At 47.2% G+C, this 23,701-nt stretch overlaps 1 protein-coding gene across 1 annotated transcript in view; it reads right to left on the reverse strand.

Moving 5' to 3' along the window:
• The window catches only part of ST6GALNAC3 (ST6 N-acetylgalactosaminide alpha-2,6-sialyltransferase 3), a 1,703,027-nt gene extending 1,680,748 nt beyond the window's left edge, over positions 1-22,279 (reverse strand). The window contains exon 1 of the mRNA XM_085602042.1: positions 22,101-22,279. Coding sequence (XP_085458168.1) covers positions 22,101-22,118 — 18 coding nt within the window. The 5' untranslated portion in view covers positions 22,119-22,279. The remainder of the gene's footprint in view (positions 1-22,100) is intronic.
• Positions 22,280-23,701: the final 1,422 nt, after the last annotated feature.

Below are 23,701 nucleotides of genomic sequence, written 5' to 3' on the forward strand. Positions count from 1 at the left end.
TAACACTGTTATGTATTTATATCTTTGATGATCAAAATGATCGAGAATAAAGATTATTGATTTGTAGGAGAAAACAATAAATACAATTATTGCTGGGTAACTAGGAAAAGAGGAGATGATTTTCACTGAATTCTTCTGAGTGACATCAAGTAGATAATGCGAGCGAAGCTTCAGTAGTCTATGATGTCAGTTAGAACCAGGAGACAACAAACATCCTCATTATTCACTTTTTACCTATCTATAATTTTAGGATATCTTTTGCTGCCCTAAAACATTTGCCCCTGCTGTTAATATCTCTACAGGGGAGAGGACTAATCCGGGAGCCAAACAAAACATGACCTCCTGACCCCATCCAAATAGTATACAAAAAACTTGCAACTCACCCTCTACAATATCGACGTCACCTACCAAAATGTAAAAATAATCCTGGGCCCCTGATTTCCACCATCATCCTCTACCTTTATCCTCCCTCTGCCAAAACTGAAACAACTACCTTACCTCCTGCAAACTGCACCACTCCTGGGCCAGTTTGAAACTGAAAAATACATGGCCACATGCCACCCACCTTCACCACCCTATACAGTTCCCACATAAAAAAATAATCCTGGCTACCCGCCACCCATTGCTGACCTCCCACCACATTGACCCTCACCCTCTACCCACCACTGAAATATAAAAGAAATACCGAGCCTCCTGCCATCAACTCCCACAACCACCTGCACCTTCCGTACCTCCCCCTTTTCAAAATCATGCTGTCTGCTCTGATGAGTGGGGAGCTGAGGCTGTCAGAACAGTGGTTCTCGGAGATCAGCTCATTGGCTGCCTTATTTTTCCCTGTTGATGTGGGTCTCAGAGAACCCCAAAGTGAAAAGCATCCCCATTATTCACTGCTATTTATCAATAATGGGTCACCCAAATCCCCTGCCTCAAAAGGTTATACAGGATTCGCAGGGTCTTGGTGGAGCCATACACTACATGACCTAACCTGGCTCAGCCCCTGCATAATGTATACCTGCATTCCTGGCAATCACTGGTACATCTAACCTAACCGTCCCAAGACCACCCAAATGAGCATCCGGAATAAAAGATAACCTGCATCCTTCCTATGCTTCCCTCAGCATTATCTCTCACCTTCCAAATATAAATGTTTCCCTCACCAGTTTCTCCTCAATCCACTCCTCCCCCAACCAAATAATTAAACATGATATTGGGTCTCCACTCACCCACCCTGTGACCCACAGTGTCTTCTTCTCCCTCCCTGCCCAAAGCTGTGCTGTCTGCTCTACATCAGAGAGGAGAGCCATACTGACAGGCTCTCTATGAGTCCAGACAGAGCAGCATGGAATTCCTTTATGACATAGCAACAGTAGTAATCAAGGTTTGTTTCTCACTGTTGCAACATCATAGCAATGAAATACCAGATTTAGAATCTGGATATTGATTATCAGTCATATCATAACAAATGTACCTCTTTCTGAAGAGAAAGCAAAACAGGGTACCTGGGAATGACACCAGTAAAGTTCTTCACATAGCTCCTCCATCATTTCTCTATGTTACACATCTATATGCTGTTAAACCCCTGATTCCCCCACTGTTCCGCCATATAGATCAGCTGTGATACGACCTGCGCTCACATATTGCAATCATGGGAACTAAGAAATTACCTTCATACAGAAAATTGGAAAGAGTGCATAAGTCCCTAATAAAATAATAGCACTCAATTACGTCTGGGAAAAAAGGTTTACATGAAGAACCTATGCTATTCATTTTCATGTTGCATTAGTCATATTTTAGCAACTCCTTTGACTGATGTAACCTTCATCCTACAGCAGTTTATTCTTCTAAACATACTCCAAGATGACATTCAGTTGTTTTTTAATACACTTCTGAGCTATGCCAAAAACAGCATAAAATGTGTACTGTAAAATATATCTTCTCAACTGCTAAAAATTCTAGCAAGTTAAAATAAATGAGGCCAGGGTACATCTCAATCTAATCCATTCTTTATCCTATTTTTTGTGGAAACCCTCATATTAGCAAAGATAATTACAACCCACGTCTCCATGAGTATAAGTTTGATATACAGAGTTGGTGGCGTTCTTAGGGCTATCACATTTATATTGTAACTGTGACCAAAAATCTAGCACATCGGACTTGTGTGGCGAACACGCCACTCTCTGGAGTTTCTTCTTCTAAACTACAGACTTGCCGTATTGGGCAGGACACAGAAACTCCACTCTACTTTGAAAGGGATTTACTAATCACAGCCAAAGACGGCATTTCCAGGATTAATTTACTTACAGACAGAAACCCTATCCGGATTGGAATTATCACCGGAAATAAGAGACTGCCAAAGACTTTTCATAGCCCTGAAGAAGTCATGCTCCATTGGACGTGCTCTTGCTTTCAGTAACTTTATTACAGAAAAATTTGCAAATGCCAACTTTTGGGTCTCACTGTAAGAAACACTGTAACATGAAATGCCCCTGCCCCAGAAGGGGACCAAATTACATCTCCCACTTGTTCTATGAACACACCACAACAATGAGCTTGGAATATGGTTTCACAAGGTAACCTTAAAGTGCTTTTGTATAGTTCTGATATCAAACATTAGAATAAGAATAAATGGTCATGCCAAAACAAAAGTAAAAGAATTACTGGAGCCAGCGAAAGCAGTTTGAATTTAATGTGCTATCGGACATTGTTGCATGGCAAAGCTAGTATTCATCATTTTATTTAGGTACTAAACAAACCCTATATAAACCTATGATTCAGGAACACAGGGGTCTACAGCTCCTGCTGAACTGCATAGGATGGCAGGCACAGCTGTAGTGAACACTTTCTTTATACTCTAAAAACACAACTGTGATATTTGTCACTCAGACCCTGAACTATTGACATCCAAACGCATAATTGATAATAGGAAGTGTTAGACCTGGCGATTTCCGGTTGGCTGAGGCTTGCGCCAAAGCCAGGCAGAGACCACCAGTCTAGTCAGGGCAAGGAAGTTACACGCCAAAGATAACCCCTGCTCACCCCCTTGGTAGCTTGGCACGAGCAGCCAGGCTTATCTCTGAGGCAATGTGTAAAGCGTTTGCGCGCGCACCCAGCAACAACACCCAAGGCCCACCACAAAGGAAACTCCACACAAGGTATTCTATAAAAATAACCTTTGTATTATACACAACACATTAGATAAAAATACACACTTTACAATGTGCCAACAGGCACGGGCAGAATTTACAAGGGATTATGTACAAGACAGGGCCACCTGGACCACTGTCAGGAATTAGCACTTTTTGGATATTTAGCACACAAAATATATAAAATCACTGTAGCACAAAAATAATAGGTATAGCACACAACCAGTACTTACTGGTATCGGGGAAGTACCACCTACGTAACCCTAACTACTTTAGGAGACTGTCACGCAGGGGACTAGAACCTCGCTAGCACCACCTGTACTAGGAGAAAGCAACAACCACCTACGTATCACAATACCTGTAGGGGTAATAGAACGTTACACATGATGCATCACATTCAGAGGTGTATGGAAGGAAAAACACATGATGCCTAAAAACATTCAGAGGTGTATAAGCAATGGCACATGACGCATCAAAACACATTCAGAGGTGCAAGGAAGGAACACACATGATGCATAAAACATTCAGAGGTGTAAAAGCAATGGCACATGATGCATCAACACACATTCAGAGGTGCAAGTAGGAACACAATTGCGCAAAACTCCTATGCCACCACCTGTGGCAGTCCCTGGGCCAACTGGCCTGGAAGGGGCTAGGACGCCCTGCGTTCAACAAAGTTAAGCTGCGCCAGCTGCGCAGACTAGAACAAGAATGGTCCCCCACCTAAACGTGGCAGCTGCCCACTAAGTGCTGGGCAGCTGGAAAACGGACTTCAGGCACTCTGCGTGCCTCTGGAGCCCTCTCTGGGCTCTGACCATGTAAAATATGCCCCCTAGAGCCTTCGTGGCTCTAAACAAGAAATGCCCCCGTCGTTGGAGCCTCACGGGGCTCGGAAAGAATGGTGCCCTTCACGCTGGAGCAGCCCACTGCCTTCTGGGGCCGCTCCGGTGGCCACTACTCGGCCAGGCAACGTTGGAGCCTTCACGGGCTCAAGAAAACACAATGCCCACGTTGGAGCGCTCGGAGCGCTCTGAACACCCAGCTGTGTTCACGTTGGAGCGCCTCGCGCTCTCGCTCTTATGCCCCTTCTGGAGCCTCACGGGGCTCGACACACTGACTGTGGCAACCTTTGGAGCCCCCGCACCCCCAGCACTTGCGCGGAGTCCCCCAGCCCTTTGTACTCACCGGGCTGCTCTCCGGGGACTCCCGCGTCGTCTCCTCTCCCGGCGGTGATGGACTCTGGAGCTTCCTCTGCAACGCGGAGGGGCAGGCACCGACAATGTGCCTCGCGCCCCCTCCGCCCCAGCTCCGGCCGCACTTCTCCTCTCTCTCGGCTCCGGGAAACGCGGGGTAGGCTCCCGTCCGCTTCCCTCTACCTCGCGGCTTCCTCCTGGCGGCCCCGATCACGTGGGCCACACCCCCTCCCGCTGGTCCAATCACAGCGCGGCAGGGGGATGACGCGTCCGGGAACTCCGGGCTGCAGCGGTGATCGTTTCCGCGATAAGAGGGGTAGGCTCCCTCGATAAAGGCAATCTTTGGCGGGGTAAATGCCGGGTGGGCACCGGCCCTTGAAATACGAAAACAAGCGGGGTGGCACCCGCCCGCCCTGGCAGATACCGGCGGAATCGCGGGGTGGGCACCCGCTATCAGGATCCCAGCGCACACAGCGCTATACAGTAAACCAGCGCTCCCAGCGCTATAAACAAAGGAAGGTCCAGCAAAACAGCGCGCCCAGCGCTAGGAAGTCCAAAAAGCGCTCCCAGGCGCTGCAAGCAGGGTTCAGCAACAAAGAGGTCCTTCAGAGAGGAGGGGGCAAAGGCTGGGCCCAGAGCCAGCTCACAGGGCCCTCCAGCAGGGAGGCAGTCCCCAGTGGCGGTCTCTCCTGGCGCCCAGCAGCAGCAGGCCCCCCCTCAAGTGGATCCTGCAAGAGCACAACTTCTGTGGGGACACAGCCCCATTTTTATACAGTCAAATCCTTTGTCTAAGGTGCAGGGAAGGGGCGAACCAGTTCCAACAGGTTCCTGAGCACTTTGTTTTGCTCAGCCCCTCTCCCTATTCACTGGCAGGGCTAGGGTCATTAGACGCACCACAGGGGCCGGCGCCAGCATTGTGTGGGGGAATCCCTGTCCTATTCAGGACCCAGGTGCACTCCTCCCCAGCCATCAACATGCTAACTCCCCATTCACCACTGGGTGACTCCTCCTGACTCTGGGGAATTCCCTAGTCCGTCACCTGACCTCACCAGCCAATCGCCAGACAAGCCACACATTTCAGACTGCACACTGAAGTGCCCACTTCTAGAAGTGGCACTTCCACACCAGGTACATGCACGCCGCACACATCAACGCGCAGCATTCACTCCCACGAGTCTGCACATACCAAACACGGGCCTGCACACCCCACGCATCAGGAACTACCGGGACACATACATTCCCCCATGCATTCCTATGGGAGGGCAGGCCACCCTCACAACACGCACGCACTTTACCCGGGGACACAGCGGTAAAGTGCGCCGAAGTCAATAAAATCACTAAACCAAGTCACAATATTAAGCAAAAAGTTTCGGGGTGAACCGGCCAGAAGGGTCAAGTCCAACACAACCCCCTTCCAGCCAAAACGCAGGGTACACCAATCACCACCGTGATGGACTTCCCTGCTTGGGGCGATAGAACACGGACGCGGGCCCGCCACTGCCGGGACACCCTCCTGTTCGACGCCACGGTGAACCCCTGGGGTTTCTTCTCAAACCACTCTCCGGACCAACTGGTCTACCCCACTGGTACTCCCAAGCTGTCCGCGGCCAAGACCAGGCCCTAGGCCACCCAGGTGCCACTGGTCCTTGCCTAACCACAGAGTGGGGGGTAGTAACCCCTGGCACATAGCAGCCATTCTCCACTCTACCCTTCATCAGGGCAGTTCTAAACTGCCACTGATCTTCCAGCCTAGGGTCTGTACCCTCAGACTGACCAAAAGTCACGGGTGAGGCTCTCCTCCCCCTACCTCTTCTCCTAGGGTTCCGCCCTCTCCTCCTTTGAGAGGCACCCTCGTAACATACCTCACCAACCAGCTCAGGACCCCTCCCTGAGAGCTGGTCTACCAACCTAGGGTTTAACCCCTCAGGTTGCACCGGGGTCAGAGGTGGGCGCTCCCACCCTCTGCACCCCCTTCCAGAGTCCTGCTCCCTACCAACTGGGGCGGCCCCTCTGGAAGAAGAACCGGTCAGGACACTGGTTACAGTAGTCAGACCCTTCAGGTCAGGCTGCTCCTGAACCTGGCCTTCCAACCTCCGGTCTAAAACCTTCGGTGGAATAATTGCCTGGCACTCCAGGACTTCTGGGGATTTACACACCATCCCCCCGAGGCTGACACATGACCCATGTGTCGTGTGACTGTCTGTCTGGCGCAGATCTCCCGTCCCCTGTCCACCTGACAGTGCGCAAAGATCCCCCAGAACAGAAGTGGCGCCACCCGGGTCCCCCCAAGAAGATCTAGCCCAACTGGCTAGTCCCTGGTCCACTGGCGCATCCACTGGGAAACTCATCCCCCAACCACTCCTCACGCTGGACTCCTGTACCCTCCCTACCGGAGCGGTACTGCCAGCCTCTAGAACCACAGGAGCCCTGCTTACAGGCGCTCCAGGTCCTCTACTCACTATGTGATCCTCCTCAAATGGGCTAACAGGACAGCCTAGGTCCCCAACTGGGTGTTCCCTCCTGAAACCACCCAAGTCCCGAGGCAGGGTTTCGTACGTCTGGGGACCCTCGGTCACCCACTTACCCCCGCTCCACTGAGCCAGGCCGTAAGCCCCTACACCCTCCTCGCTACTCTGGGACCTAGCTGGGCTACCCGGAGCCTCTTCCACCACGCTGGGCTGGAAGGTACCTGAACCACAACTTGAGTCACTAGTGTGGGAAGAACTATCCCATTCCTCATCATAACTGGGGGCCTGTTCCCATCGGTCTGCTTCTGCTGCCAGCTCCCACGGATCAGTGTGCCCCCATGCTAACAGGTGTTGGCGCAACTCGGGATAAAAACTACTGGATAGCTGCTCTCTGACGAGCAGATCATACAGTTTTTCAAAATCCTCCTTCGTGCTACCCCATACCCAATCAAACAGTGCATCCTCGCATTCCTCCACAAACTTCTCCCAAGACTGGTGAGGCAGCTTCTTCCTGCCCCTGAACTTCAACCTACATTCCTCCTCACGGGAACTAGGTACCATACTGGGGGAACTGGGAATGGGACTCTCTGCACTGGTCTCTCTATTGCTGCCACCACTGGACTCAACCCTCCCTGGGGAGCCCAGAAAACTACCACTGCGCTCTGGGGACAACTTACCCTCTAGAGCTAATCTCTCCCTGGCGAAGGCCCTCTCAGCCTCCGCCATCCTCTCCTGCGCTAAGACCCTCTCGGTCTCCAGCTTTTTCTCTGCCATAGTCAGCTGCGCCATCCCCCGGGCATGCTCCAACCTGAGCTTCTCCATGGTCAGCTGATGCTCCCTCTCTTCCCTCCTATCCACCCACTCCTCTGGGGACAGGGAAAGGGATGGGGTGCTGCTCCTGACACTGGACCCAGCAAGGGACTCCCTATCTATGGGGTCTCCACTCTCTACTGACGTCCCTGTCAGGTAACCTTCCTCCTCCTCAGATTCCTCAGGGCTCTCCTCAGACCCACCACCCTCTCGGCGTGCGGCCCGGGCCCTATCTTCCTCGCTGCGCTCCCGCTCCCACTCCTCCTTTTGCCAAAGGATCAGGTTGTCCCTCAGTTTGGACTGGGTATCTGACTCACCCACCTCTATGTCCCTCTCCTCACAGAACCCTACCAGCTCCAACCTACTGTACCTAAACAGACTACAGAAGTTAAAAGCAGGCTCCATTTTGGCGGACGTTCCTGAGAAGAGTTCAACACAAGGAACCTGGGGGTCGGAGCTACACAGGAGTACACAATTCACAAAAGGTTTCAGTGAGCTCTCTATCCTGGAGAACTCACACTCACTGTCTAGTGCCCCACACACCATCCACACACAACCCTCCCCTCGGACTGGTAAGGCAGTTTCTACCACCCCTGATCCCTCAACCTGACCACCACGTGACACAGGTACCAAACTCTGGGCGCAGGGCGGGGGACAAATGTACTGGACACAATTACACAATGATACCTTCAGGGGAAACAAAGGAACTTCAAAAACAATAATCCCTAAAATGTGGTTATCTAATGCAGAGTTTTGTGGTGTAGCCAGTCGCTGCTGCGGTACAGCGCAAACGCAAGTCCAAATCCCACCGCTGATCACCAATGTTAGACCTGGCGATTTCCGGTTGGCTGAGGCTTGCGCCAAAGCCAGGCAGAGACCACCAGTCTAGTCAGGGCAAGGAAGTTACACGCCAAAGATAACCCCTGCTCACCCCCTTGGTAGCTTGGCACGAGCAGCCAGGCTTATCTCTGAGGCAATGTGTAAAGCGTTTGCGCGCGCACCCAGCAACAACACCCAAGGCCCACCACAAAGGAAACTCCACACAAGGTATTCTATAAAAATAACCTTTGTATTATACACAACACATTAGATAAAAATACACACTTTACAATGTGCCAACAGGCACGGGCAGAATTTACAAGGGATTATGTACAAGACAGGGCCACCTGGACCACTGTCAGGAATTAGCACTTTTTGGATATTTAGCACACAAAATATATAAAATCACTGTAGCACAAAAATAATAGGTATAGCACACAACCAGTACTTACTGGTATCGGGGAAGTACCACCTACGTAACCCTAACTACTTTAGGAGACTGTCACGCAGGGGACTAGAACCTCGCTAGCACCACCTGTACTAGGAGAAAGCAACAACCACCTACGTATCACAATACCTGTAGGGGTAATAGAACGTTACACATGATGCATCACATTCAGAGGTGTATGGAAGGAAAAACACATGATGCCTAAAAACATTCAGAGGTGTATAAGCAATGGCACATGACGCATCAAAACACATTCAGAGGTGCAAGGAAGGAACACACATGATGCGTAAAACATTCAGAGGTGTAAAAGCAATGGCACATGATGCATCAACACACATTCAGAGGTGCAAGTAGGAACACAATTGCGCAAAACTCCTATGCCACCACCTGTGGCAGTCCCTGGGCCAACTGGCCTGGAAGGGGCTAGGACGCCCTGCGTTCAACAAAGTTAAGCTGCGCCAGCTGCGCAGACTAGAACAAGAATGGTCCCCCACCTAAACGTGGCAGCTGCCCACTAAGTGCTGGGCAGCTGGAAAACGGACTTCAGGCACTCTGCGTGCCTCTGGAGCCCTCTCTGGGCTCTGACCATGTAAAATATGCCCCCTAGAGCCTTCGTGGCTCTAAACAAGAAATGCCCCCGTCGTTGGAGCCTCACGGGGCTCGGAAAGAATGGTGCCCTTCACGCTGGAGCAGCCCACTGCCTTCTGGGGCCGCTCCGGTGGCCACTACTCGGCCAGGCAACGTTGGAGCCTTCACGGGCTCAAGAAAACACAATGCCCACGTTGGAGCGCTCGGAGCGCTCTGAACACCCAGCTGTGTTCACGTTGGAGCGCCTCGCGCTCTCGCTCTTATGCCCCTTCTGGAGCCTCACGGGGCTCGACACACTGACTGTGGCAACCTTTGGAGCCCCCGCACCCCCAGCACTTGCGCGGAGTCCCCCAGCCCTTTGTACTCACCGGGCTGCTCTCCGGGGACTCCCGCGTCGTCTCCTCTCCCGGCGGTGATGGACTCTGGAGCTTCCTCTGCAACGCGGAGGGGCAGGCACCGACAATGTGCCTCGCGCCCCCTCCGCCCCAGCTCCGGCCGCACTTCTCCTCTCTCTCGGCTCCGGGAAACACGGGGTAGGCTCCCGTCCGCTTCCCTCTACCTCGCGGCTTCCTCCTGGCGGCCCCGATCACGTGGGCCACACCCCCTCCCGCTGGTCCAATCACAGCGCGGCAGGGGGATGACGCGTCCGGGAACTCCGGGCTGCAGCGGTGATCGTTTCCGCGATAAGAGGGGTAGGCTCCCTCGATAAAGGCAATCTTTGGCGGGGTAAATGCCGGGTGGGCACCGGCCCTTGAAATACGAAAACAAGCGGGGTGGCACCCGCCCGCCCTGGCAGATACCGGCGGAATCGCGGGGTGGGCACCCGCTATCAGGATCCCAGCGCACACAGCGCTATACAGTAAACCAGCGCTCCCAGCGCTATAAACAAAGGAAGGTCCAGCAAAACAGCGCGCCCAGCGCTAGGAAGTCCAAAAAGCGCTCCCAGGCGCTGCAAGCAGGGTTCAGCAACAAAGAGGTCCTTCAGAGAGGAGGGGGCAAAGGCTGGGCCCAGAGCCAGCTCACAGGGCCCTCCAGCAGGGAGGCAGTCCCCAGTGGCGGTCTCTCCTGGCGCCCAGCAGCAGCAGGCCCCCCCTCAAGTGGATCCTGCAAGAGCACAACTTCTGTGGGGACACAGCCCCATTTTTATACAGTCAAATCCTTTGTCTAAGGTGCAGGGAAGGGGCGAACCAGTTCCAACAGGTTCCTGAGCACTTTGTTTTGCTCAGCCCCTCTCCCTATTCACTGGCAAGGCTAGGGTCATTAGACGCACCACAGGGGCCGGCGCCAGCATTGTGTGGGGGAATCCCTGTCCTATTCAGGACCCAGGTGCACTCCTCCCCAGCCATCAACATGCTAACTCCCCATTCACCACTGGGTGACTCCTCCTGACTCTGGGGAATTCCCTAGTCCGTCACCTGACCTCACCAGCCAATCGCCAGACAAGCCACACATTTCAGACTGCACACTGAAGTGCCCACTTCTAGAAGTGGCACTTCCACACCAGGTACATGCACGCCGCACACATCAACGCGCAGCATTCACTCCCACGAGTCTGCACATACCAAACACGGGCCTGCACACCCCACGCATCAGGAACTACCGGGACACATACATTCCCCCATGCATTCCTATGGGAGGGCAGGCCACCCTCACAACACGCACGCACTTTACCCGGGGACACAGCGGTAAAGTGCGCCGAAGTCAATAAAATCACTAAACCAAGTCACAATATTAAGCAAAAAGTTTCGGGGTGAACCGGCCAGAAGGGCCAAGTCCAACAGGAAGGATAGAAAATATAGAAAAGAGATATTCGTCTATCCTTCAGGTTTTAGAACAGATCTACTGCCCTCTTTAAATCAGCATGAACATTCATGGCATTACTTGCAAAAAGAGGAGGCTTTACCATCTTTATATATTGGTTGAATTTCTCGAGTGCAAGGTAAGTGTTGATTCTACTGCCATGAACATGGACACACTTAGGGGGATATGTACAATGAATTTGCAGAGCATGGCATTATCCTCCTGGGCTTAACGACACGCTCCGCCACTTCGGAAACACAAAGCTGCACCCTGATTACAAGAACGTGGTGCAGCCTTGTGTTTGCCCCGCGAATCCGCTAAGTTTAACAACTTAGCACCAACGCAGTCACCCTTGCACCAGAGTGCAAGGGTGTCTGCATGCAGGGGAGGATTGGTTGTGTAGGAAGGTGACCCTTCCTACACATAAACAATCCTAAAATGCCATTTTGTAACTTTCATGTGTGCTGCTTCAAGCAGCACACATGAAAGTTACAACATGGCATTTTTTAAAAAGGTTTGTTTGTGTACAGGAAGGGACACCTTCCTGTACATAAACAAACCATGGCGTTTTGCTTTTTCCATGAGCACATGGAAAAAGCAAAAACTAGGAGAAATAATGCATTTCTCCTCGTTTCGCCAACTTAATACCAGGATTTTCCTGGTCTTAATTTTGGCGCTGCCTCCTATGTAAGCCACCCTTGTACATAGGGGGCAGCGTCAAATACAATGGGTATTGCGGTGGAACGCCTACCGCAACACCCACTCCACGTCCCTTTCACGCTAAACATAGCATGAAAGGGTGACTTATGCACAAGGCAGTGTTAAGCCATGTTAGGTGGCTTAAACCTGCGTTGTACATAAGGCAAGGCCCCTATCGCCATGGGAACGTCACAAAAAGTGACGTTCCCATGGTGATAGGGGCTTGTACAGATGCCCCTTTGTCTTTTAGCAGTGATGCCAGAAAAAGTCTAAGACCATCATCACAAATTATGTGAGACTTCGGTTCCAGTAATATCTTAACCAGAATTACTAGTTTCAGGGCCTAGAATGGCAAATAACTGCAGAAATGTTTGTGCTCCCATTTCTGTAAGTTTTCAAACAATGCGGCCCCTTTGTTCACAATAAAATCCAGACACTTTCAGCATGCAATATTTCTACTAGGATAAAATCCAAGGAGCAGTTTTTCCTACATAATTTGCAATCCCGATTTAGGCAGTAACTTTAGTTACTAATTGTTTCAGGAGTTCCCAGGCACTGGTACTATGTGCATAAGGGGTCAATTTACTAAAGACTCAAGCACAGCAACACAGCAGCCTAATGTGCTGTGCTAAGCTGAGTGAGCGAAAGGGAGTAGGGAAGCTCCATATCGATTAAGAAATGGCACTGTCCTGCTCTCTCTCTAGAGCTGGTGCACAATCAGGCTGCCTAGCACCTCGCACAGATCTTTGTGTCATAGTACAAATGTTTCTGTGTCATAGGTAGCATAGGTTTTGTACAGGAAGGTTACCCTTCAAGTACAAATTACCATGCGTAAACATGCTTTAAAAAGGTTTCCAATTTGGATGTGTGCTGTATAGTGCACGAAAGCAAAAGACACACAAATGTTGGACAAAGAATGCAGAACTAATCAAACATTCACCCCCAGTCAAGAGATCTGGGTTAAATCCATCGTTCTTTTGCTAACCATGCCACCCCAGTTTAGACCTAGCCATAAGGAAATCAGTCGTGACCCTGCCCTCATGGGACAGCAGCACATATGCAAAGTAAGAAGCATGTGGAGAAATTCAAACATTTCTCCTTTTTAACACTAACCTCAAAGAGGTATTATATTTTTATGCAAGGTCTTGTCTACATTTCCTAGAAAAAACTGGCTTAGCATCAAAAATCAATAGTGGCTGCAAAGGAATGCTCATATACCACCACCCTTGGTATGTCCCCCCAATGCCAAGCAATGCTAGCACTACTCTGTGTTCTTTAAGCCCTTTTTTGTGGGCAAATAAAGTTTTGAACTGGAAAATAAGTCCCAAATAAACATTTTGCCCTGGTTTCTGTCACTTTTATGATATAAATCCAGTGCAAAATGTTGGTAAGTCTGCCCCTAAATGTCCATCAGAACCTTGAAACAAGTCTAAATTCATCTGGACTAAGGGAAAGTTCTGTTTTAAGAAGAGAATATGTTCTATGCTTCTTGAGCGACAGCTTTGCTTGTACATGAAGACAGCAGCAGCTCCTCTGCTTCGGCGGAGGTGCATCGCCCCTGCTGCCACCAGCTGAAAAAATGAAAAGGAAAACGAAAATAAACTCTGGTTTATTATCGTTTTATTTTTCGCTTGGGGGTGGGACCAGGGTGGTGAGGAGCTGGAGGTGGAGTGTTGGGCACTGCCTTCACTGTGCATGTAGGTTTGGCCAGCCGTCTTTGGCCGACCAAACCCACATGCAAAATGAAGCTCTCTCCAACCCCAGCTGCATTGTTGGGTTGGAGAGAGCATGCTCAGGCTCCCAGTCTGTGTGGGAGAAGAAATCACTGGCACTGAGGCCAATTCTGACGCGGGTTTCAGCAGCATCAAAGCAGCGTCAGGACTGGCCACAGTGCACTCTGGCAGCCTGTGCCTGGAGAAGTGAGGACAGCGATGCAGCGAGCAGGTAAGTGTTTTATTTTTTATTTGACTCCTTCCCATCCCTGTTCCCCACTTAGCACCCGCCCGACACTTTGTCATCTCACCTGCTGCTACTGCATGGAGAGCTAATTTATAATATTGGTAATCTACTTCTGATGGTGACCTGCTGTCAAGGAGTTTTGAATCATTAATCTGACTCCTTCTCAAAGTTTCCAGTTATTGTGTCATAGAAAAGTAGTGAATTATTAAAGTAAAATTAGTCACATGTATTTAATTGTATCTCATTAAACAAGCTCATCAACATTATAATTAAGTGAAGTCATCTTACTTTAATTTCTAAACTTTGCTTGGACATGAGGAGAGGATATTTTTCCATGATGGATACTTTGGCACAGATAGTGGTGTGATGGGCACTCTGGCTTTACAGTGAGAGGAGAGGGAAGAGAGGAGACTTGACAACAGGCATTGATCCCAGGTCAGAATTGAGCTGCACTGCCTTAATAGTGTAGATCCCAGTACTGGCAGAATTGCTTTTGCTGTAGGTTAGGTATGAGGCGAATGGTTCCCAGTAATGAAATGATAAGAATTGCATGTCAAGATTGGAGTGCCTTTCTTGACAGTCTTGAGGGCATGTGTTGGTGGAACAACAGCAATTATTGACATGACATTCACAACTTAATTTATCACGGTTTTGCGTCTGCTTTGTGCCTCACAAGGGGGCCCAGGGCGATGCAAAACCTAAGTGAGATTTATCAAGCCATGCAAGGCCACCTTGCATGGCCCTATAAGGCTTGATAAATTTACAGTAATGCAAGGCAGCGCAAATCGCTGCCTCATCTTACTCTGCTGCAGGGAGGCGTTCCATGGGTGGAGCGTAGGTGTTCAAATGCATCCACCCATGGATTTTGGAGCATTCTTAGTTTTTCCATTAGTGGTAGACCTGGGAATGCGTCAAAATGCTATGCCTCCCCATGTGAGCCATTACAAGGAGAAATATCTTTAATTCTGCTAGATTTGTCCTCGTTCTACATGTGCTGCATTCTGCAGCACCCATAGAAGGAGGAAAATGACTCTCAGGATTGTTTTGGTGCAGGAAGGTTTCCCTTCCTACATAAAAACTATCCTGCCTACAATGCAGGCACCCTTGCACCATGACACAAGGGTGCCTGCAGATTGGTGCTAGACAGCCAAAACTGCGCCAGCACCAGGAATGGACAGGAATGTGTTGTGCAATGATAAATATGGCACATTTCTGCCCTTTCACGCAGATCAGCGAGGTGGCTTGCTGTGATGCACCTAGGGAAAGAATGATAACTCTGCCCCTTAGACTTTCGGATTTCAAGTGTAATTTTAAAGTTTCTTATGACTGTATTACAAAATGTTTAATGTTAATAATCCATGGAACGTAGCTAACAAAATTACAAGGTATCAATATATAGATTATTCATTACATACAGTTGTCACAAAACAATACTTATATACAGTAGGGTAGACAAGACACACAACAAGCACACAGGGAAGAAAAAAACTACAAGACTTAATCAATGGGCTACACTAAGTAGAGTAACAGTAATCACAAACTATATATTTTCAAAAGGTTTTTAACAGTGATACAGATGCCAAGTCAAATCACAGGCCAATTTTACCTGCAGATGCAATAAAATAAGACAGCAATTTAATTGGATCTCGCCACATAAACCTTACTCGCCGAATGACGTTTAATCCATGGAACTTTCATCACTCTGCAGGCAGACACATTTTAGATTTTTAAGAGAAATATTAGCTCTTCTGCACGAAGTCTCTTTACCTATTTCATGGTATGTATATTTCTTGTGTACATTTGTGAACGTTTTACAAGATTTGTATTGTTTCTTTGTTTTTTCTTTGTTGTCTTAGCATACAGAACCCATCTGCATCAATCAAGAGAGTAATACTATCAGTAAAAGCATTTGGTTCAAAGCAAGAAAGGGTATGCTAGGACAAGCGGTCCTGAGTAATTACCAATGACTGAGATTAATACAAGCATATGTGAGAAATACATTTTAAAATCAAATTTCGACTTGCACTGCATATTAGAATTTCACCTTAGAATGCATTTAATTATTTGCAGAAATAATTTTGCATAGAAAAAATAACATGTTGGAAAATGTGCCTGCTTGAAACGTGTTAGAATCACTTTAGAATGCATTTGAACTCTGCTAAAATCATTCATAAGTAAATCACATGTAGGGGATATGTGCTTGCTTTAAACATGTAGTAAAAATATTGTGAAGGGAAAAAAAAATGTAGTAGGCTATCATTTCTAATGTGCTTCTGTAACTAGGCCCAATCCATTTTTCTTTCAACTTTTGCTCACAGCTTAATAGACATTTGTTTAGAATATTGTGTCTAGCACCAGCATCCTACTAAACAATGTGCTGACTTCAAGCTTATGTTCTTTGCTTCATCACACCATATTAGATCAGACTTGTTAGACTTAGCCCTTTTTGCAGGGTTGTCCCCAACCTTTTGCTTCTTCCTCCTATATTTTTCTGACCCTGTTTTTGTTGGCAATAGGGTTCTGGACACTTTACCACTGGTGACCAATGCTAAAGTGCATATGTTCTCTGTATAAATTGTGATCATGATTGGCATATTTGATTTACTGGTAAGCTGCTAGTAAAGTGCACTTAGTGTGCCAGAGCCTGTAAATCAAAAGCTACTAGTGGGCCTGCAGCAGTGATTGTGCCACCCACATGAGTAGCCCTGAAAAGGTATGTCAGACCTGCCACTGCAGTGTCTGTGTGCAGGTGGTAACTGCCATGTCGACTTGGCAAGTGCACCCACTTGCCAAGCCCTAACCTGGGCAGGGTGCAGTGTATGTGAAAGGCAGGACATGTACTGGTATGTGTTACATGTCCTGATAGTGATGTGTTCACAAATTAAGTGTTGCCCTTTATGAAGACATTCTTTAAATGCAAAAAACATTTTTCTGAAAACTATAAAGAAAAGTGAAATAAATCACAAGGGCTAATGAACGAAGAGTATTGGTTCGTTCGTTTACTTTTGAACAATTCAAAAACAAGGCAACTAGATACTTTGTGTGTATAAAAAAAACACTTTTAGAAAGTGGGCATTTTCTTACTTTACCATTCTGTGTGCCTCTGGTTGTTTGTGTATTCAGCATCGGATGTGTGAGTTGCAGGAGATGAGAGGTGCATTCACTCTAGACAATCACTGCAGGGGTAGAAGTGTGTCCTGCCTTACCCGGATGACCCATTGCAGGGCTGAATAGACCCGGTCTGCATTTAGAGTGGTGGGAGAAATTGTACTTACACCTGCATAGGCTGTGTTTCCTTTTGCACAATGCTGTCTCTGCCCCCTGTGGTCATGCTGCACCAGGGAGGACAGGACTGGTTTGAACTGGATTAAGAGACCCTTCCCACAAAGAAAACATAGACATTTCGGGGTATGAGTATTTACACCTAAAACGCCAAAACTTTAGATTACTTCAAGGAACAAGAGGACCCTACCAAGAAGAAGAGCTGAAGAGCTGTAAGAAGGAGTACTGCCCCTTTGCTGTTTGCTGTTTGCTGTGTGGGGATGGCCTGCAGTTGCTCCTTTTGTCTATGGTGAAGGAAAAGGACTGACTCTTTCTGACCTGCTGTGGTATTCTGCTTGGAAAGAATCTCCAAGGGCTTGTGTGCCCTGGCCTCCTGTTTTGAGTAGACTTGGGTATATCAAAGTCTTCCTCCCTGGTGCTATCAAGTTATTAAAAATTCCTCGTGCTTTTGGAAATTCCTTGTGCTTCACTATATCGGAATTTCTTTGTTTTACCCTGCTGGAAAGTACCTGGGGCTTTAATGGCAGAGAGCCCCAGTGTATTGGGCTTCCAAAACCAGTCTTTCCCTGAGCCATGGGTTCCCTGGCCGTCTTGGGGCTGAGCCCCACCCGATGCCCTCTCCATGATGCTGGCCTCAGCGTCACCTAGCAGGTACTCATAGCGACGTGGCAGTCACAAAGAACATCGGCCCGGTGCTGGGCAGAACTGGCATCAGCCAGGGATGGCACAGGCAAGCGACAGGAAAATCGGCGCTGCGGGCACCGCAGTGTTGTGGAGTTCTCCCTGAGGAAGCACACGCGGTTTTAACAGAACAAGCTGATTGAAGCCCCGGGCGGAGCTTCACATTGCTGGGGCAACGCCGATGCCAGGAGAAGTACGGAGGGAGTGCTGCCCAGCCACTTGCGGCTGAGCAGATATTCAAGGAAGCTCGAGGCATTGCCTGGTAAAAGCCCCAGAGCTGGAGGGGAGAGGAGGCAGTCCGGGACCAACGTGGCTGCACTGAGGGATGGCAGCTGCCCCAGCAACCAGGAATTACTGGCAGACCTCAGGGCGAGGTCTACCATCAGAGCGGTAGGCGGGAGAAGGCTCCACTGCAGGCGGCATAAGACAACTGAGAGCCCTGTGAGGGCTCGGCGCTGGGGAACGCTCCCGGAACCAGGAGAGGGCCTCACCCCCACCTTTGCTGGACCTACATGGCACTGCACCGCCTGAGAGCGGGCAGTGGAGCTTTCACTCTTGGGGCATTGTTAATGCGGGCAGCTGCACTTCAGTTCATATAGGAATGCTGGGAGGACCAGGTAAGGTCTCTCCACCAATGGGGCATCTTTGTTATTAGAAATTGCCTGGATTTCCCCTAAAAGTGGTGCAGGTGGTCCTGCACTCACCCTTTTCTGAGGCAGGGGGTAACCGTCTATATTGTAGCTGCAGGAAATTGTGCACTACGCGCAGTACTGTAGTTTTGATGATGTATGTATTCTCTCTCCCTATTTTTGGACTTGGGATACACCTATGTTGTTATTGTACTGCCCTACCTATGGTGTTATGACAGTTGCCAGTCAGCAATGTGATCATTGATCATGTTAGTATGGTCTAATGTAGTGGTTTCATACAGGGCAAAGTGATTTGTGGCTTATGTAACGTCAGAACAAGTGCCTAGTGGCACAGTGATCTATGTGATGACAATTGCCCTAGGGCCAATGATTAATGTTATCTGTGGTCTAAATGTCTTACATACAGTTTTGATGACAAGCGCCTAGTGGCGCAGTGATTATGTGATTTATGGTCTAATGTGTATCTATGTATAAATACAAAGGATATTTTTAATATAACCTTTTGTGCAGTCTCTTTTGTGGTGTGCCTAGTGTGTCACTGGTGTGTGTGTGTGTTGCGCAAATGCTTTACACATTGCCTCTGGGATAAGCCTGACTGTTCTGCCAAGCTACCAAGGGGGTGAGCAGGGGTTATCTTGGGTGTGTAACTCCCTTGCCCTGACTCCCTGACTCGAGTGGTGGGTTCTGCCTGGTTTAGGTGTATACCCTAGCCAACCAGAAACCCCATTAATAACAATACTGCTTTAGCAACGAACTTTGCTGTCAATTCATAATGAATAGACCGTTAGAATGAAGAATAATTTAAATGTAATATATGTATGCTTAACCAAGACATTGTTGGTAGATTGTTTCAGGGCATTTGACTAGCCCTTTGTATTCACAGCGGGACACTGAACGCAGCTAATAACTTAGGTAAGAAGGTTCTCAGGAGAACTTTCCTCCATGCTACCATATTTGCAACATTGAACTTACTAGGTACTGGCCTGCATGTTTACCGTAGGAATCGGAAGGAGAAGCAGTGGATGTCAACAACACCATCGGATAGACGGTTTCCATTGGCTTAAAGCATCATACACCTACTCATTTTCATTACATTATTGTGCATTTTTATACTATAATTGAGTGTTCCTAGTTAGAGAGAGGGAGAGAACTTTACGGAGACCCCTTTTGACTCTACTTCGAGAAAGTCCCTTCTTATACCATCTTAAACCCCATTCCTTGCTCCTCACTGCTATAAGCTACTGTTGACGGTGATATTACCCTCCTTCATTCTGACTCTTTTTGATCAATGCTACGGCAATGATCATTCCTCCATTACTGATTTATTTTAACGGTTGCTACTGCAGCTGTGTGGAATGACCCTTTATGGAAAGTTCTAGGCTTTATCTATGCTCCTAAAGACATACTCTTTTCGAGAAGGAACTCTTTATGGGTTCTCTATTAGGATAGGTTTGGCTCTTTTAGCTAGTTTAGTGACAAATCTCCCGGATAGAACACTGTTTAATTTATGCTGTCACTAAGCAACATGTAATGGTATGTCTGTAATTTGGACTAACTGGAATAAAGATGACAAAACCATGCTAATTTCTGAAAGAAAAATAAAGGTTTTGGAAACCCACTCAACTTCTCATCATTGACTGTAAATATAGAACCTGACAATTGCTAATATTCATGACCTTTGACTTTTATCCTTGCTCCATTCGCAACACGGTGGCAAAGGTCTATCCAATCTGCAAAGCACCATCAGGATTTTGTGGGTTCGAGCTGTAAATTGGGGTGTTTGATTTAAAACCCAATTTTTGCCAACTCTTGGGTGCTAACAGTTTCTAGTAGCAGAGGATGGTTCGCATCCATGACTTTTTTGTTTACTTCTGTTATGACAAGCTGTGTTGTTGCACTAGCTTACAGTTCTCTGATCACAAGATCAGCCTGTACAGAGAAACAACAATTATACATGTAACCTTAGCGTTTAATATACACTATCTAAGATACACCCTGATACCAAACTTGTTTCCATCGTAAAAAGAAACTTTAGACAGTTGTGAGGCTTATAACATACAATGAACATGAGAAGTTTAAAGTTTAAACATTGTGTCACCATGAAAATAAGGTACATTTGCTCACATAATATCATATTATTTTAGCAGAAAAATTGCTAGCTGACTCAGCATTTATATGAACACATCAAATTAATGACTGGTGCCCTAGGTTCGTCGGAGCCACAGGAATAACAGAAATTATGTCTCATGCACTTTGAACACAATAGCATCACTGAACGCTACATCACGCAACATGTGACCCAAAATATGTTGCAGTGAAAATTGTTTGAAACTAACTTTTTGAATATTCACAGCTTCATCGCTTTAGTAAAGAGGTTTAAAACAACCACAACTAACCAGAAACTAAAACCATCAGGCTTACACTGAATTTCACAAGATCACATGATAGGATTGTAAATCATTACAAAAGGACTGAAAGAAGTAATCCAAGAGTAATCTTTGCTACCTCAAGCTGTGGCTAAATTACTCAACATAATTAACTCTCAAACAACGTGAACATTTGCATTAGGCCCACTCTGGTGACACTGAATTATACTATGTTAGAAAGATCACGCTACAGAAGCAACACTTGATGTCCCACAACAACATATTTTCTGCACAAAAAAGACAAAGTTATTTCACAGTCTAAATAACTTTTTAATCCTTTTTAAACAAGGTGTTTGGAAACAGGATTGGAGAACATTCAACTACATTGTACATTTAGAGGGAATCATTAAGAAACTTTAAAAGACACATACTCTTGAAAAAGGCATTACATGCATCCAGACTCCAAGAATAATCATTAAAAATCCAGAGTAAGACATGCGTCAAGATACTCCAATACCTATTTTATTTACCATTCCCAATCTAAGACCACTGTGCAGCTGTATTGCTTTTCACTGAGCCATATATAATAGCAGCTCTCTTGTAATGCATACACTTTCTCCTTGCTGGTGAAATTTCACGGGAGTCAAACTGAGGTGATTTCCTTCCTTAACTCTGAGGAAAGTGTACAGCAGAAACATATGTTTGAAAAAACTCGAATGCCTTCATCTGAAGACGAATGCTTTATGGCATTCTACTTTAGAAATGAAACATGAACCCAAGCATACTTCAGAACATTAGTCATAATGTCAAATGATCCGTGTTTTAAACAAACAAAAAATCCTCGACACAGATCTGCTAACTTCCCTGTTAAACTGTGACACACGAAAAGCTGCTAGCTAACTTCATGTTCATTATCGGTCGGGTATTGGGTCTGAAAGTTAGGACTCCCCGTCTAAGCCCTCGCTCTTCCTCTGCCGTTATTCTGCACACATTTGCCACAAGCTGACAGCCTGCAGTCTTGACAATGCAGGAAAGGAAACCCGCACAGCTGGACACATGTTTTGTTTCCATGTCTCTTACAACAAAACGAAAAACACACCCCTTCTTTAGGGTGCAGCCAATAACGGATGCCTGTTTCATAGCAACAACAGACTCCTCCGTAGAAATAATTTAAAGCAACAGATAGAGGTGTACCTTTAAAACGCAGGCCATGTTCCCCCGTTGTTGCCTCTCTACCACGGAGCAGGCAGCGTCCGCTTCGTGACAGTTCCACCGTCAGGCATCGCGTTGGTGCTGCGGCGAGACAGCTAAATCCCGCATTCCTGCAGATCCAAACAGAGGTACCACAATTCGGAGGTCCTCCCTTCATACTAGGCTTCTCGTGCCCGGTGTGTTCCGCCTCTCAGCGCCTGCCACTGGCTGGGGGCCAGAGCAGCACCTCCCCTCAGCCACGTGACGTGCTTTGATTCATAGCTCTTGTATGGAGATTGTCTGGATGCTGGCATTTTTGCACCACGCAGCATGTGTTGTTTTCCTTTAGGAGCACTTTTTTTGTTAAAGCGAGTCAGCATTAAGACTCGCATGTGCTTTGACAAATCATTTTAAAATATTTTTTTTAATCCAACACATTCGGAAGAAACACAGGCAATGTACCTGGCAACATTTTAAACGTCATAAAGATTTGTACTGCAACTTTCTTTTCCTTAAAAGAATGTGTCTGAAATTCTCTGCCAAAGGACATGGATTACATATGCATTGACATTTTCTGAAGTTGAACCACGCTATAGTTCAAATTAACATTTTTAAACATGGCAATTTTCAATACAGTCATTACTATTGTGTAGAATTTTATTGTATTGTATTGTCACAATTATATAGCGCTTTGTACACCTGATGAGGCCGCAAAGCACTCCAATTTGCATCAATACCAGGGCACCCTTCTGCAGTATATGGTTCGGAGAATATTGTGTGTAGAATCACCATTTGGGGATTTGTTGGCGGAGGTGTGTGAGGTTCAGAAACGTGCAGTGCAGTAAGCATCACAACGCTTAAGCATGTAATTGTAATTCTAAATTGCATTTATATAGCGCTTTTTATACCTGCTGAGGCATTGAAGCACTTTGCTACTCTGAAACCCAAGATTAGAGTTAAATAGTGAGGAGACTACTTTAAATGTGCTTCCTTTTACCCTTGTGGATTAGTTGTGGGTAGATGTGTTAGTTATGTGGTCTTGATTTCTCATGCGTTTTGTAGTGTTTTGGGTAGGAACAGAATAATTGGAGTGCATTAGAAAAGGGAAGATGTAAGTTGTTATGGGAGCAGTGGACATGTGCGCCTGTTAGTTGGGTGAATTGGCTAAAAGAGAGGGGGAAGTTTGAAAAGGATGTTCGGGAGTTCAACATAGTCAGAAAGGTTTGGGGTAAGTCCACTATTAGAGACGTATCCACACATCTAAGTATAAAGTGATATGCATGATACATGTACATATATATTATCTACTGGCAGTTGCCAGTAGATAGTTATAGTTAGGACCATGTTTCCATATGAAAAGCATTTTTTGACTTGCCTATATCTTTGGTGCTGTTTGACGAATCTTCACAAACTTTTCCCCAAAAATGTTTCCCAAAAAAAAGTGTGACAGATCACAGAAAATTCAGGGTGATCTGTCAAGTGGGTGCGAGAAAAAGGAGGGGGGGGGGGTAAAAAAAGTGCATTTCCCATGTTAATTCCCATAAGAGTTTTGAACACGACTATAGCCCAAACTGCTGAACGCAATTACACCAAATAAGGCAGAA

The sequence above is a fragment of the Triturus cristatus genome, chromosome 4_2 (assembly GCF_964204655.1).
Source record: "Triturus cristatus chromosome 4_2, aTriCri1.1, whole genome shotgun sequence".
Taxonomy (NCBI): domain Eukaryota; kingdom Metazoa; phylum Chordata; class Amphibia; order Caudata; family Salamandridae; genus Triturus; species Triturus cristatus.